This window comes from Mycetomoellerius zeteki, unplaced genomic scaffold, assembly GCF_001594055.1.
Source record: "Mycetomoellerius zeteki isolate Tzet28-1 unplaced genomic scaffold, Tzet1.0 scaffold212, whole genome shotgun sequence".
Lineage (NCBI taxonomy): Eukaryota > Metazoa > Arthropoda > Insecta > Hymenoptera > Formicidae > Mycetomoellerius > Mycetomoellerius zeteki.
In genome coordinates this window covers 671104-687769 of record NW_017257086.1, presented here as the reverse complement: position 1 = coordinate 687769, position 16666 = coordinate 671104, and the positions used below count along the sequence as shown (strand labels likewise).

General features: G+C 32.3%; 3 protein-coding genes across 3 annotated transcripts; 2 read left to right on the top strand and 1 right to left on the bottom strand.

The window, feature by feature from the left end:
- The first annotated feature begins 2578 nt into the window (after positions 1–2578).
- On the top strand, positions 2579–6193 carry Hex70a (hexamerin 70a). The gene is given in 10 exon segments (XM_073512027.1): positions 2579–2838; positions 2977–3007; positions 3010–3256; positions 3259–3315; positions 4025–4393; positions 4455–4488; positions 4724–4859; positions 4861–5048; positions 5155–5498; positions 5697–6193. Coding segments are annotated over 10 exon segments (2037 nt in total). The 5' UTR covers positions 2579–2614; the 3' UTR covers positions 6104–6193.
- A 346-nt stretch (positions 6194–6539) lies between these two features.
- Positions 6540–12009, top strand: spz6 (Spaetzle domain-containing protein 6). Its single transcript, XM_018447848.1, has 8 exons — positions 6540–6876; positions 9204–9393; positions 9663–9780; positions 9871–9981; positions 10281–10400; positions 10781–11059; positions 11137–11425; positions 11669–12009. Exons 1-8 carry the CDS (start codon positions 6856–6858, stop codon positions 11774–11776), a joined length of 1236 nt encoding a protein of 411 aa, XP_018303350.1. The 5' UTR covers positions 6540–6855; the 3' UTR covers positions 11777–12009.
- A 1523-nt stretch (positions 12010–13532) lies between these two features.
- LOC108722640 (peroxisomal N(1)-acetyl-spermine/spermidine oxidase) lies at positions 13533–16615 on the bottom strand. Its single transcript, XM_018447840.1, has 4 exons — positions 16561–16615; positions 16173–16399; positions 15078–15618; positions 13533–14977 (listed from the first exon to the last, which is right to left on the bottom strand). Exons 2-4 carry the CDS (start codon positions 16348–16350, stop codon positions 14116–14118), a joined length of 1581 nt encoding a protein of 526 aa, XP_018303342.1. The 5' UTR covers positions 16351–16399; positions 16561–16615; the 3' UTR covers positions 13533–14115.
- Between the last annotated feature and the right edge of the window lie 51 nt (positions 16616–16666).

The window sequence follows — 16666 nt, the reverse complement described above, 5'->3', positions numbered from 1 at the left end:
CCCCAGCCGTACAGTGCTCGGGACCTGGCAACCGTGAATTGCAATAGTATGACTTACTGACACTATACGATTATTTGTGATAAGCGTATTCTTTAATAAGGATGAGAATGTTGTATTTTTTAAAATAATAAATATATATTTAGAAATAATGTATTTTATATAAATTAACATGCATGAACATAATCAACATATTTATTTCGACAGTGAAATCTATTGGTTAAAATTATTGCAAGCATTTTAAACAACAGTTATTATTTTCAAATTTAATTACCATTATTTCTCTAAAAATTTTTGATATTTATAAAATGAATAATTATCATTATTGATCTTCTAAAACGATGAATACATTCGTCAAATCGTCACAATGAAAGATACGATTTATTATTTAAAAAATTCAAATTTATTCTCGTTATTCTAATTGAATTTAAATGAACGATGAAAAACCAAGCAAGTAATAATTTTGATTTACGTTCAAAATGTGTGATTTCCGACAGTGCACATTATACAATCTATTATAATTTTACAGATTAATTTATTTTTACATAATATACCGTCATTAAATATCACCAAAGAAACAAATGGCTATGTTTATGCTATTCCTGTAGTTATATAACAACAAAACAGTACAGTGCAAGCTTATTTATAGCGCTTATCATAGGTTATAAAACGAGAATCTTTTGAGAATTATTAGTTTACGAATGTTTAGATATGACCTTTCCAGAAGGCAAATTTAATTATTCATATACATATCCTTTCTGTTGTCATCTAAGCACAGCTGTTGTGCTATCGACTTATCATACAGAATTTTTGCCGACCGACGCGACGTATTTAATCTGCAAACTGCACACTGCATAAAATAAGTGCATCTATTGTCTATCGAATTTCTAAGTACGTGTAATTGACACTTAATAACAAGAGCTAAAAAACAAAGCTATTGTTTGCGAATTATTTATTTTATTTCATCTGTCCGTAAATGTAATAAATTATTGTACCAAATAGAAAAAAATGTCTTATTTATTTTATAAAATATGTTCTTGTAATGTATTATATAATGTACTTGATATAAAATATCTGATATATAATTAATTATATCTATAAATGAATAAATAAAATATATTTTATAATTTTATGAAGTAGTTGATTTTTTAACTTTTACTATATGTATAATAAGTATATTAACTAATCTCTAGCTAATATACTTATTAATGAAATATTTCTATCAATCCGTTTGTGTGTGTGTGTGTAAGCGGGCTGGTTAGAAATACATATTTCACTAACTTATATGTATTATGTACATATGTAATAGAAATAAATATAAATATTTTTTAAATAAAATTTAATCTTACACACATATAAGTAAAAAGGAAATATTTTATAAACTGTTAAATCTAAAAGTTGCTATTGTAACTGTTATATCTAAAAGCAATTTTTTATTAGTAAATCGTATCGCTTCTTAAGTTCTATTCTTGTTAAGGTAAAAATGACAGATTTCACAATGAAAAAACAAATATTTTTAAAAAGAATTTTATTAGATTTTTTTTTATAAAATTATATATAAACACTGAAACTCAATTAAATCGCTATACTACTGATATATATAAGACACTTTTATAATTTCAATTCGAGTCAAAAGTCATGAGTAATATAAATCTACTACGTTATTTTATATTTATATCTACTTATACATAGTTATAATTAATATCGTATTATTCTTTAAGGAAAGAATTTTAGTTTGTATTCGTTATTGTAAACAGGATCCATTGCATAGAATTTGCGCAAAAGTATACTTTCGTGTAGATCAGCTGTGTTCGAAGTCATCCAGCGTGATGACCTTTCGCACGAGAACGAATCTTTCAACTCGTTTAATGATATTCGTTTCAACGGCATTTATCTGGTGTGACACAAGACATATTCAGAGAAACCATTTGGTATAAATATATACGTGTATGTATATATATATATATAAAATATATAAAATGGTACGAGCGCGCGCGCGTGTATCATACTTGTTCTTTATCTCTGTCTTGAATAATCTTTGCTACCGCATGTGTCGAAAATTAAGAAAAAGACTCATATATTATATCAAATAGAATTACTGTATCAGATACAGTGTTATCAGAATATACAACAGGAAATAATAAAAAATTAGCAACTGGATTTGTATCTATTGACAACAGTTTAAATGAAGCGGTTAATGGTTAATTGATAAATACAACTATTAAATTTATAAGTGGCCTATGTTTGCAATAAATCTGTTTGATAAAATAAAGTTAATAAGAATATAATGTTTAGCATTCGCTTTCCGCGAATGAAGAATTCAATATTGAATTCGAACGATTCCAGTGTCCACTGCCTACGTTTACACCGTGCATTTAGGCCGCGGCCTATACAATAGATGTCCTTGTTTATCTTGTAGGTTAAACAAAGACACTTATCGTATAGGTCGCGAACTAAGCGCACGGTGTAAACGTAGCCACTGTCCACTGTCCAGTGCCCTTATATGACTTATCATTTTGATTGCGCGCTCGACGTAGGTGTATAAAAGTGCGGGCGCAGCCTCGAGCGCTGTTCAGAATAGGTCTCGCCTGCAATATGTGTTAGAAAAGTTTGGAAAATGAAGTTTCTGACGATATTAGCCATCGTTACAGCTGTCAGCTTCAATTTTCTAGCAGCCGACTACAATACAATCCAAATTGCTGACAAAGATTTTCTCCTTAAACAGAAAAAAATTTACAATCTTCTGTATTATATCTCACAACCTTTCCTCGTAAATCCTTCATTGTATGAGGAAAATTGCTCGTATGACATCGAAGCCAACGTAGATTCGTATACTAATACGATAAATACGAAATATAGTTTCTCATGGTTGCATCAATGATTATCCTATAACATACCATATAATTACATCCTACAATATATATCCATCACAGCACCTTTTACAAAATATTCATCTGAATCCTTTTATATCGTTTTGCAGACTGCGGTGAAGAACTTCCTCTATCTATAATATATGAGTATGGTATGCTTCCTCGTGGCGAGCTCAGTTCGTTGTACTATCCAAAGCTCCGTAAGGAAACGGAGGCGTTATTTCGCCTGTTTTATTATGCCAAGGACTTTGACACTTTTTACAAAACGGCGCTATGGGCCCGTATTTACATCAACGAGATGCAATTTGGTAAAGCCCTGTTCACCGCAATTACACTCCGCGACGATATCAGATTCATTCAGTTGCCGCCCCCTTATGAGTTGTACCCGTATTCTTCAATTCCGAAGTGCTCGAGAAAGCACATCACGCAAAACTCTTCAGTAAACTTGGTACGTCTTAATCAAATCTGTCCTTGTTCATCCTTGTCATTACAATCTTATACTCGAAACCAGAACCGGGACAAAAGTGTGGCGAGCGAGGTATTTGCTTCATGTAAACAATTTGAAGAGGATGCAAATTGAAGTTAATAAAAAATTATTTAAGGTCATCATTAAGTCAAGAAAACTTATCAAATACAGGAATTCTTTCAATTGAAAATGAAATATGTAAGGATATAGATTTTGATATAATAATTGATAACTTCGCATCTATCAAAACACAAAAAATATTAGTGTGACTTTAGTAACTATATTTCATTTGTAACGTAACATGTAAATTTGTATGACTATAACGTATAACACTCCTCTCTTGTACACGTGATTATACTAGTATTAAATTAATATTAATATATACTATTAATTACTATATATTAATTACTATTAATTAATATTTCTTATTATATTTCACCTGTGTCATAAAGAAATTTTTTTTACTAAGGGGGAAATTTTTTTATTTTCCTCGGGCGCCGAAATACTTAGCTCCCGGCTCTGCTCGAAACCACTAATTTGTTCACAAACTGAAAGAAATGCATGCAATTTTCAGAATGTCGTGATATTTTTCTTTGATTATAGATATTATTTTCAATGTAAATTTTATTTATTAAATCTTTAGTGTTATAATTAAAGTTTACGTGTTTCGATTGAACCGTTTTCAATGTAGACTCGAAGAAGTTCGATAGATACGATATCTACATCATTCTGGCAAATTACTCCAGATGGTACATGTCCCGCGAGTACGATGTGAAGCATAAGATGAATTATTTTATCGAGGATATTGGTTTGAACGCTTTCTACTTTTACTTGCGACAAGAATATTCATTTTGATTAAAGGGCGAGGAATTCGGCTTGGAGAAGAATCGCGGTATGAATTACTTTTACGGTCACAAACAATTGCTGTCTCGTTATTATTTGGAGCGGCTATCCAACGACATTGGTAAAATCCAAAATTTCGACTGGCACAACGAGTTTTACGTCGGATACTATCCGACAATGACCTATCACAATGGATTGCCAATGCCACAGAGACCATTTTCTCTCTCTCTCTCTCTCTCTCTCTCTCTCTCCTCTCCCCCCCTCTCTCTCTCTCTCTCTCTGGAGCAAGTTCCCCTATTACAAATACACATAAAGGTGCAGTTTAGCTTAGCCAATTACTATTAACGCAGAACAAGTTTGACTATTAGGATGACTCGTAGGATATTTAAATATTTCGTATCGTAATATATACAATATCTAAACACACAATTTCATTAGTCTTATAGACAGAAAAAATGCTTATTAAGTCGCTTATTTTATTTTTCGTTTTTATCATCCAATATACGGCAGCGCGTTATGAGCGCACATTAATTAATTTATTGTTGCGCTTTTAGGACATAGAAGACATAGAATCTCGAATATCGGCAGCCATTGACTCGGGATTTCTCTTGGACGCAACTGGCAAAATGATCAACATCTACACATTCGAGGGTCTCAACATTCTTAGTAATATTATTGAGGGCATATATGGATTCCTGCAATCTTGATTTTTACGGCAGCATCAATCTACTTGCGAGAAAGATTTTTAGATACAACTTGGAGCCGTTAACCTCATATCAGATTATACCTAGTGCCCTCGAGTTTTACAGCACGTCCATGAGAGATCCTGCATTTTATTGTTTTTACAAAAGAATATTGTACTACTATTTGAGGTATTATCTAAAAGACCTAAAAGTAAAATTCTCTGCAAGTGTTTTAAATACTTTGCACTTAAAATGACGACCTCCTTTCAACAATACGAAAATGATGTTTGTTTAGGTACAAAATGTACCAGAAACCATACAACAAAAACGAAATTATTTATCCCGAATTGAAGATCGAGTCCTTTGTCGTAAATAAATTAACTACCTATTTTGATCAGTTCGATACTTCGATCAACAATGGTTTGATAATTGATGATGCGAAGGAAACGGAAAACACGTTGATCAAAATTTGTCTGAATCACAAGCCATTTAGCTTCCATCTTACTATCAACGCCGAGAAATCTATGAAAGCCGTGATACGCATTTTCTTCGGACCAAAGTATGACATTCATCACAAACCGATTGATTTCGCTGAAAACTTAATATACTTTTATGAAATGGACAACTGAGTAGTCGATCGTTAATATCTCGATTTATGTCTTACTATACTATGAATGTACGAGGGTGGTTCAAGTCAAACCGAGACTTTTTTATTCTTATGTTCATGAGAATAAAAGTCCCGGTTTGACTTGAACCACCCACGTACAATCGTACTTGATTATATATATAGATATAGGAAAAAAAGACTCTAATTCAATTCTCTACGTTGCATTGCAGTAAATGCCGGTGCGAACAAGATTGTCCGAAATAGCCAAGACTGCTTCTTCACCGTACCCGATCCAGAACCGAGCGAAATACTATACAAGAAGGTGCTTAAGGCTTTGGATGGTTCCGATAAATTCTCGTACGCGGAAAGAATCCATCGATTCCCCGAGCGCTTGCTCTTGCTCAAAGGCAAGAAAGAGGGTATGCCTTTCCACATCTTCGTATACATCAATCCGGTCGAAGGAGAACTGATTCCTTCTATGTCCCGCATCTTTGGTGATTACAAATTTGATCATAAGTCGTACGGATTCCCCTTGGATAGACCTGTTTTCAACTTCCACTACGATGGACTGAACATGATGTTGAAAGACATTATGATCTATCACAAGGATGAGACGGAGTTGAATGTGACTTATTGATCGTTAATTACGCTTAAAATATGTCATCATTTGATTCAATTATATTGCAATCAATCATGTTTCTAAATGTATTAAAACGAAGACAATATGTTTTAGGTCTTTTACAATAAAGAATTTTTCATGAATCACAAACACACACGTATTAACATATTAATACACGATTATAAATATAAAAATTTTCGACTTGTAATTAATTTATGGCGATTACTTAGAATTCTGCGATAGATTCTTTTGTTTCATTGACAACTGCTCTGATAAGAGAATTAATAATTTTAATAAATCATAAATAGGAAATAAACATTACTCTTTAACTAACAATAAAATTCTTTGTACAGAATGCGATGTTTTAAGATCAATTTCCTTTTTCAAAGAAAATCTCTTATAAAAAAATATATTGTACACACACTTTTGTCTTATTTTTTTTCACAGATTATTTCCATTAACTAAAAACACGATTTTGGTCGTACTCTATTATAATTCGTGGTCTTTAATAACGGGTTGAATACCAAATACCTCCGTGTGCATTCCTCTCTACGACACAACGGTCAAGTACATGACCGAGGTGAAGGTAAGCGGCCCCTTGAGCGGCGCAGTGCAGGTGAAGAGTAAAATTCAGTTTTGCTATGACCGTTGGCTGGTAGACAGGTTCGACCGGCTCGCGAAATAGTCTCGAGAAAACTCATCTTGACAGCCGCGGCTATTATAAAAGGAAATTTCTTCCTTCCTTGATCTTTACAGTGAATTAACACGCCATGGAATTTCGTACGTTTGTTGTAAGTTACGAACATTATTTTTATCATTCACTCTTTAAAACATGAGCAACAAACGAATCGTATTAGATCTTCTTCTTCTTAACTTGATTCTTTTTCATTCTTTGAATTCTTTGCGAACTATATTTCCTTTCCTTAACCAAAATTTGACATGTAGGCGTCATTTTATTTATAACTTTCTGTTATCTATAATTCAAGATGAAAAGAAAAGAAAAGTAATTCTAATTACTCTCTCTTAGAAGAAATTTGCTTTAATTTAATAAAAAAGATTTTTAGAACTAAAATTTATTGCGTTTAAATTCATACGTTCTCAAACATTTCTATTATAAATTTAAACTTTAATTATTGAACTGAAAATCCACAAATAAAAATAAGGCAAATATTAAGAAACAGATTTGCATACGAAAACAAATTATAAGAAATCAAATTTGACCGCAACATCAATCTCTCCGTGATTTATATTCACAAAACTAAAAATTAAGGGAACAATAGTCAAAGAATTTTGTACAATCGTCATCATATTTTGCAGTGCATTTCTCTTAAAAGTGACGCAATACCAGAAAGAAAATTGTTTTTTGAAAAAAAACTAATAGATATGAAATTACCAGTTTTAAAACGCTTTATTCTCGAAGAAGCAAATTCGAGATTGATATTTATGCAATCGTTGGCGACCTACGGCTGTGTCCTGCTAAACAAATCGAGTCTGCCGTTTCTGTCGATACCGGTTCGGAGACGTCATTGTCCTCGTAACTGTATCGGCACTTCCTAACGCTCAGATCTGCTGCAAGAAAGTAGGACGGACATCCATCTTTTACAATGAGAAGAATTTTTACATTAAAAATCGTCAAATTTCACCGACTTGTACCGTAGTTTAATAAAGGATTCGCTAATTAATAATTACATCCTCCTATAATATACTTACGCATAGATCAAGTCGAAAACAAAGTAAACCGGGCTATAGCACGTTACGATTCAATTAGATAATAAAATTGTACGAACTACGAATAAATTATTGTCAATAATATTATTTCGCCAATAGAAATCAATAAAAATTCTTTCTCATTTTCCTAAAAAACTGTAGACTTTATTGTGTGCATATTGCTATGTTATATAAGTCTCGGTATGTTAATTTATCGTTTTGTCAAATCTGCAGCGATACTTGAACTAACGTTTTCTGCATCTTCGGAAAGAGTAAGAAAGACAATAGATAGATTGTTGTTTTCTATGCGAAATCCTTCCTCGGTCTTTAAAAAATTAACAGATAAACTCGCAATGTGTTATAACTATATAACATCGTACGCTTTAAGGGTATATTAGAGAGTTTTAAGGATGTTTTGGATAAGACAAAAAACGCATGTAAACTTGCGTATCTGCACGTGTGTATCTTCTAGCTTCATATTATATTATTCTCTATATTGTTTTTGAATTGTTAGTCCCGGAATGTGTAAAAGAAGATTCATCAGTAAAACGGTATAATGCTTCGGTTAGTAGGGCAACGCTCGAGTAACACGCACGTTATAAAATAGGCTGAACAGCCCGCAGCGAGAAGCGTGGATCGTGGACCGTGTACCGTTAGCATCGTACGCATACCTCACTAACTACTTAAAGGAATATCTCGTAATCATCGTCGATGTCGACGCGATGTAACGTAATACCTGTTATCCGTTACCCATGCAGAGATTTTATATAAAAAAAAAAGGTTTGACATTACAGCGAAAAGATCGAGAAAATCAAATATAAGTCATAATTGCGACAAAATTAAAAAATATTATTTATAAATTACATAATACTTAGTTTAAATATTTATATAATTGTTGAATCTTTTGCGTTTTGTTTTTTCGAAGAAATTGATCCATTAGTTGTAACGTATTGCTAAGGATTATTGAGTAAATTTTTCTTCAGGTTTAGTTTTTTATTAGTAAATATAATTAAATTAATTAATCATACTGTGGAGCAAACTGAAATTTTTAAACGAAAAAATAAGAGATGCTTACAGAACACTTACAGGTATTACATATATCTAAGATGTATAAACCGTGATTAAACATCTATATCTTCGCTCATAGAGCATGCAGAGAAAAAATGAAAATGACACTTTTATTATATAATTCAAACTAAAACAATCAATTGAGTCTGTTCAGAATTTTATTTGTTCAATCGTTATTGAGATAATCCGATGATCTCGGATTCCGCAACTCTCGATGATCGCCGTATTATGAATATACTGCTCGATCAGTTCGTCACGCATAAACTGTGTGACGCTGAGAAAACGCTAATGTGTCGTAATTCTGTAATTATTTTCTTCTGTAAAACAAATCATTGTTATCTAGATGATACTCTTGTGTGCATCATCGTACGCCGAAGATGAGTCCAAAAATATCAAACCAGTTGTTAACGACAACGAGTCCACGCGAACGGAAGAGCCTCCAGAAGGATATTATGCGTTCGTCGAATCACCGAATGCGGAACCACCGAGAGTTCGGCCACCGCCCTACATTGACAGCGATAAAGAATGTTACGGTAGGTCCGGAATAAGCAAAGCGAAACCTAAATTTGTTTCAATATACTTATTTATAATTACATTTAATGCTATTTACAAGAATTGTCCCGTAATTATCGGTTCCTATAATAGTTAAAAATTCGCATTTTTAATAATTAAAGAAATAACTAAAGAAATCATATTGTATAATAATACATATATAATTTATTTTAAACTGAGTATCTTGACTTTCGATACTAATGATGTTTTATATTTATATAATTCGTCATTTATATTATATTTTCTATAGGTAACGATAAACATGGAAAAGGATACGTTTCAATACATAATATATGCGGAGATTTGAATAAAGGCTATATTCCACGAAATCCAATGAACCAATACGTAAACGGCTCGTCATATCCTTTGTAAGTGAGAGATAATAAATTAAGTAAAGTCAGATCGCGGCATTAAACAATTTTTATTAAATTAGCCACGTTTGTAATTTCTTTCCGCAGTGCACTGATAAAGAATCATACTCTCAAGTTCCTCAGTAAGGCATTACCAATTCTCAAGGCTGATGATTCGCTGCCAAAAGTTGCCAAAGTGCATCCATTGTCACAAAATTCGTAAGTATGTTGTTCTCACAATTTGCATTCTCAACTTGCTAACTTTTTCTTTTATAAATTAAGTTTGAATATTTTATATATCATCTTTTCATATGTATATACGTCTTATATAAGTAATTTTTTTTCATTTGTTTTTCAAATATTATACATATGATACATATCTATACATATCTATAGTTTCTTTTTAATAAATGAAAACTGCAACAGTATAATGTAATATTTAATTTTTATCTTAATAATGGATATTTAATAATTGATATATCGAATCAACTAACACACAACTAACTCTCTCTCCATAGCATTGATACAGACGAAGAAGAAAAACATGATAGAAGCAAAAGATCCAGTCCATTGGATTCGACTTTAGTCACGGATTCCAGTCGACATGGTCGTAAATTTTGCGATAACGGTAGTGGAGTGTAAGTATATTTCACTGTTTCAATTACGTCTCAATAAGTTTCAAGTTCTACCACTTCTACCTATGCATATAGATTCGCAATATATTAGCAATCAGATAGCCGTATAATGAACGTATAATGAACCGTATAATGAACAGGTAACGTACAATGAACTATTTTTTTACGGATTTTTTAAGAAAGTTGATGTAAATTTTCCGGAAGTATCGAGCAATCGATAGTTGTAAAATAATATAATTTAAAAAAAAATGATTTCCTTTTGAAAAGAAAGGAAAGGAGAAGAGAAGATCCTTAAACGATCGAGACGATAATCGTTCTCTTTAGTTTTCTTCCAGATATATTAACGCAATCTTAATAATATGTTGTTTCTTTTTGGCAAATAGGATGTGCATGTTATTTAAAGCAATTCAAGGCGAGCCGATCACATCATCGGCATCAGCCATCGAACGTCGGGATGAACCTTCGACATCAGATTATCGACGAGGAGAACGCGTACCATCACAAGAGAAAACGGAATATACGGGCCCACCGACACCATGTCCAGCCAAAGTCGAGTATGCGACTCCAGTCTTCGCCAAGAATTATCAAGGTGTTTGGAGATACGTAGTGCAGATACCTTACGAAGGTTACTTTACGCAGACAATCGAACTCACCAGATGCATGTAGGATTCCAATTATAGTAATTTGCAGTGTAGCTAGCCGTCTAAAGTTCAGAGTGATATTTTCGTCATCATTGTAGGCAATCGAGGTGCCATTACTTGGATGGGGGATGTTTATCGTCGCCAAGATGGACGAGTTTATTGGTCGCTGAAATATTTTACCCGGATACGTTCTTAGAGGAGAATCAAGGGGGTGCCGGTATCGGATCTGCTACTCGAGATCCTGTCGTTGGATCACCACCACCAGTTCACGATTTTCAAAATTATCAGCAATATTTGCAGAAACGCGCGAGCACGGGAGAAGCGCGTAATAATGGTGGTTCTCAACAACATCATTGTGATGGTGTCGATGAAATGGGTTGCTTCCAAGTAAGAGCTACATCTTCGCTTTTCTTATGTTCACTTACCTACTGAACTTCCAACACGATCAAATATCAGTAATTAAAGTTTACTTTTTGCTAAGTATTATAGCTTATATTCTAAAATTGGTTTTTATCTATATAATTTTTAAAAATTCTTTTCGTAATATATCGATTGATATTGTCTAATGTTATAAATTAACGGATGATTTTTTAATAATATATTTATTTTTTTTATTTTATTTCTGTTTAGGTACGACTATATTACGATTGGTTCTTGGTACCGGGAAGCTGTAAATGTTGGCGACCGGATTACTTCAATCGATACGTTCGTCGTAGCGGTTCAAATGTCGAATTATGATGAACTTTATACAGGGATGTATTGTATATTTTACATTCTGAGATATCACGTTGCTTTACTTCAGCGATTGTTTCAATCGTTGCTCCGTGCACGTATGAAGTTGGGGTGACTTACCTGAGTCAATCCAAATATCGCGCATAGTCATTGGCACGTCTATTTAATACGAAATCATTTTCGCTCATATGTTAAAGACGTTGTTGATAATTACTTAATACTAATTTTTTTATCACAATTTAAATTATGTAATAATTTATAGCATTACAATAATTAATCGTAAGCGATCAAATATATTTGATTATATCTTCGATCTTCAATGTAGCCGGCTTAAGTTTAATCATGCGAAAAACTATCAATTTTATACATTATACATTAATTAGAATAAATAAAAAAGATAGTGTTGAAGAAGTAAAGAAATAGATGACGATAATAGAAAAAAATTTTCGAATACTAAAAAAATATTAAAAATATTGTAATACTAAAAAATAATGATTTCAGATAAAAAATTCAAATATTTATCTCTTTTTACGCTGCCTATTAAATTGACATAAAATTATCATTCGTAAAACGAAAATATGACTTTTAGCCATAAAAATAAAACAATGTTGAATAATATTTTATCAACATACTATTCTTGTGTGTGTGATAGTATCGTAGACTACAGAATATAATGTGTCATCAAAAATTGTTATGTGTTACAGTGATAATTATATATTGTAGTATACTTAAAAGTTATAATAATAATTATTATAAATTAGTATTATTATAATTATCAATAATTATTATAATTATAATAATTATCAACAAGTTACTATTTATGTAAATGTGTGGCATTATAATAATTATTATTATATTAAACTGTTACTTTTATATACGCATATATATATTGTATAAATCATAATTGTAGTTATATCTAAACTATTGTTTAAATAAAGAAAAATAATAATTTTTTCTTGTTTAAATTATTTCTTTGTTATAATAATAAAAAAATTATTTAGTTAAAAATGGTAAAAAATCATAAAGATATATTCATACATATAATCATAGCAAAGAAATAAAATATATCATGAGAAAACGATAATGGGGGGGGGGGGTTTAATATAATATGTTTAAATATAAACTTGCTGTTTCCTTTTCATCAATATAATAAAAAATTAATACGATTGTAGCGTTAACTAATATTATTATATGTAATTTTTTTCTAATTTGATAACATGAATTTTGAATCTTAAATGATAAAATAATATTAGTCTTATTTTTTATAAATGTTATATTAATTTAAAGAAATACAAACAAAGAAGTGCAACATTCATTAATAAATAATTACTTTTATTTTCATTAATTACGTGAATTCACATATGTATAGTTGAACTATTTCAAGAAGATAAATGTTTTTCGTATCTTCATTCACTTAACGTTTTAAAAGTTAATGCTAATCAATTTATGGCACATAATCGCATGAGGAAACGTAAAATACGTATATAAATGCCTGTTCTATTTTATAGAACTGTTTCACAGTGACATAATTTGTTATTTTTCAAATACCATTTATATGTCTCAATTTCAATGACTAGATTAAGTTAATCCATGATAAAACTTTGTTTTACTAAACAATAAGTACAATATGTAATGAGTAATAATAAAAAGCAAGCTAATAATTCATACCTAAAAAAAACCATGTACGAGAAAATTGAGAATAAATAATATATAATGCACTGTCAAAGAAAATTTTTATAAAATCTCAATAATCTACTGTGTGTGTTGTGTGTGTTGTGTGTGTGTGTGTATTTATGAAAAGATTAATCATAGAAATATTGTTATGTTTCGCACGAATACTTAAGAGTTAGGCTTGTCTTTGGATTCGATTCAATATATTATCTACACGAGTTTAGCAAATAACATTATATCGATTCGCTCGGCTTTATAAAGTAAAAGCTTGCATAAACACGTGCGCGTACCATTGCTCATTATCATTCTCAAGATATTTCCTATCTCTATGTATTTTCAAATATTTTCGCCGAATTTTATGTGACATCATTCACAGCATTTATGACATCGTATATACAATGTCGCTAATATGCAGTTTCGGTGAAAGTTTTACTTGTTATTCCTTAACAAAGTACGATATTATAAAATAAATGCACACGTTATTCACATATAACTGTAAAGTCTTAAAGTCCTAAGAAGCACCATTATGTACACGATGTAAAATGACGGCTGTTTCACTATAGTATTTACAAAAAAAAACAATTGCACAAACGTAAACGCGTATGTATATTAGCTAAATACATCTATAAACGTTTTTAATGTCACAAGTTTTCTTATTTAAAAAAAAATATGCATTAATTTAAAGAAATGCCTTGTATCCACGAACTGAGATCACTGGTATCCTCGCAACTAAGACTCAAGGCATGCTTCTCACTTTGTTTAGTACCCAAGAATAATTCAGCCGCTGTTCGGCCAGTCAAATATGCCCCATGTACTGTGCTATAGAACGAGGAATGGGTGTGTTCACCCGCAAATGCCACCAGAATTTTGACTGGTTCGTCTGCGTTATCTTCCGTTTTCTCCTGAACCAACGGCTCGGCCAAACTTCTGATATCCAATTGGCTCGCTCCTACAGCCATCGCAGTGTATGAACCTCGCGTATACGGTTGAGATTGCCACGTGGTGCACAAACAGTTCTTCGGAATCGGTACGAAAGGATCATTGAGAAATCGTCGCAGGATTGTCGTACACACTTCTGACACTTCTGTTGTACTCAGCTTTTCCATGTATTCTGCCGCGCGACCGGATATCCAACCGAGTAGCAACGTGTCCGAGATCTTAATAAACGAATATATCTTCCTAAACCAGGTCTTACTAATGTCCCGCTTTTCTGCTTCGGATAATCGATCGTCATCCCAAAGGAGCATCACTTCCGATACACCAGGATTTAAGAAAGGCCGTTCATATTCGAGAAATATCTTATTCACTGTACCGAACATTAGTCTGTTTATTGCTTCCAGTTTGTATGTGGGCAACGACGGTTCAAACAAATCCTTAGCTGTCCTTTTTAAAACGCCTAACGGTAATGTACATACTACATGCTCCGCAGTGATCGTCTTTCCATTTTCACATTGTACTTCTATAAGGCTATTTGATTTAAAATCAGATTTTCCTGTAGGATCAACATCGTCTTGACAACATTGTTGTTTTTGCCATCTAAAATAAAAGTGAATAACAAGTCCACATTAGTCTTTGTTACATGTTCAACCAAATTTTGATGTATTCTCATGCATTTCTTAAATTATTGTAAGCTCACCTAATCTTTGTTACAACATGTTTCATAAGAATACGGTCCTTTGGTATGTGTTTCGAAACTGGTTCCAATATAGCGCTATATCCATTCGGAAGACTAATATTACCACCTTGAAGCTCGTCGTAGGAGCCCATTTCTAGGAGATCTACATCGTCCATACTGTCGCAGCCCGTGACGCAAGTTTCTCTTTTGAGTAAACAGTCAAAGATCAGTTGTCTTACTCTTCGTTGTTCAGGTGGTACAGAAGACAGATAAATCTCTGCTTCTAGCGCAATATGTGCCCCAACGCTGGTTATACCATCTGGCGGACTGTACATGCTCAGAAAGTATTCTTCGCATCGCCTCAAAAAGCATACGTAAGCCTCGTAGATCTCTCGTAATACAGGAAATGGCAACTGTTTTCCATCCTCCAATGCTGCCACTACCTTATGAGGTTTCGGCACATGTACAATGTCTATTAAACCATTTGCCATCGCCAACTCAAACATAGGATTACCTAACACTCCATGGATCCAGTTTGCTCCTAACTCAACTTTTTCATTGCCTAGATGAGATAGACAAAAAACTTTTCTTTGAAGATGGTCTATTTATTTTTTTAAATAATGATAGCAATAACACCTCATGTGTGTTTCTATAGAGAAAAGATATCAATGTTATAACTTGACATTTCAGATTTTTCTAAATAAAATTATTTTATATCATAACAATAATAAAATACACAATTGATGAAAAATTTTTTCACAAAAGACTGACAAAAGACTTTTTTAAAGTTTGTTAAGTATACAAATAATATTTCCCTGCTTATATATAAAATTCTGTATTCTGTAATCAATGTCATACAAAATTCACATAAATATATATTTATTCTGAAAAACCGATATATATATTTCTTTAAAGTTCTGATTCTACTTCGTCTTCTACCGTCACATAATTAACAAGAATCTATACATAAATATTCAAAAGTTCTAAAGATAAATGGTGATTTTAAACCTCCTAGTATATTGTTGCTATAAATGTGGAGTCGGTCACTGTCATATCACAAAGTAAATAAATTTAGAAACAAGTTGTCAAGATAAGGAGAGGTTAGACTGATCATACCGACTTGCACCGCGATGATTCGTCCACCTATACGTCCGCGCGCCTCGACGATAAGAAAATCCGTCTCGTTATTCTTCAATAAATGAGTTGCCGCGGACAATCCAGACATACCAGCACCGATAATCAAGATCTTACATGACAGTCTGTCATCCTCCGAATTATTCGCAGGTTCCGCCATGTTTATACATATGAACGATATCAGCCATATCGGCTGGCACAGGTCACAGCTGTAATTACACATACATTCACGTACACATGGTATAGGTCTGTTCGCGTTACTTGCATTTGGCACTCGGCATCTTCGCTTTCTCTCTTTTCAAGGCCAAATATATATCTATCTCATTTTAAGTGCAAAAATATTTGGGGATTTCATGCAACGCGAACAGACCTTATGTGTGTATATAGACAGTTCGAAATATAGCATTTGTAAAAACCCAAGTTTAGTAGTTTCATACAATTCTAGTGAATTCTATGGAATATCGGCTGCGGTCATA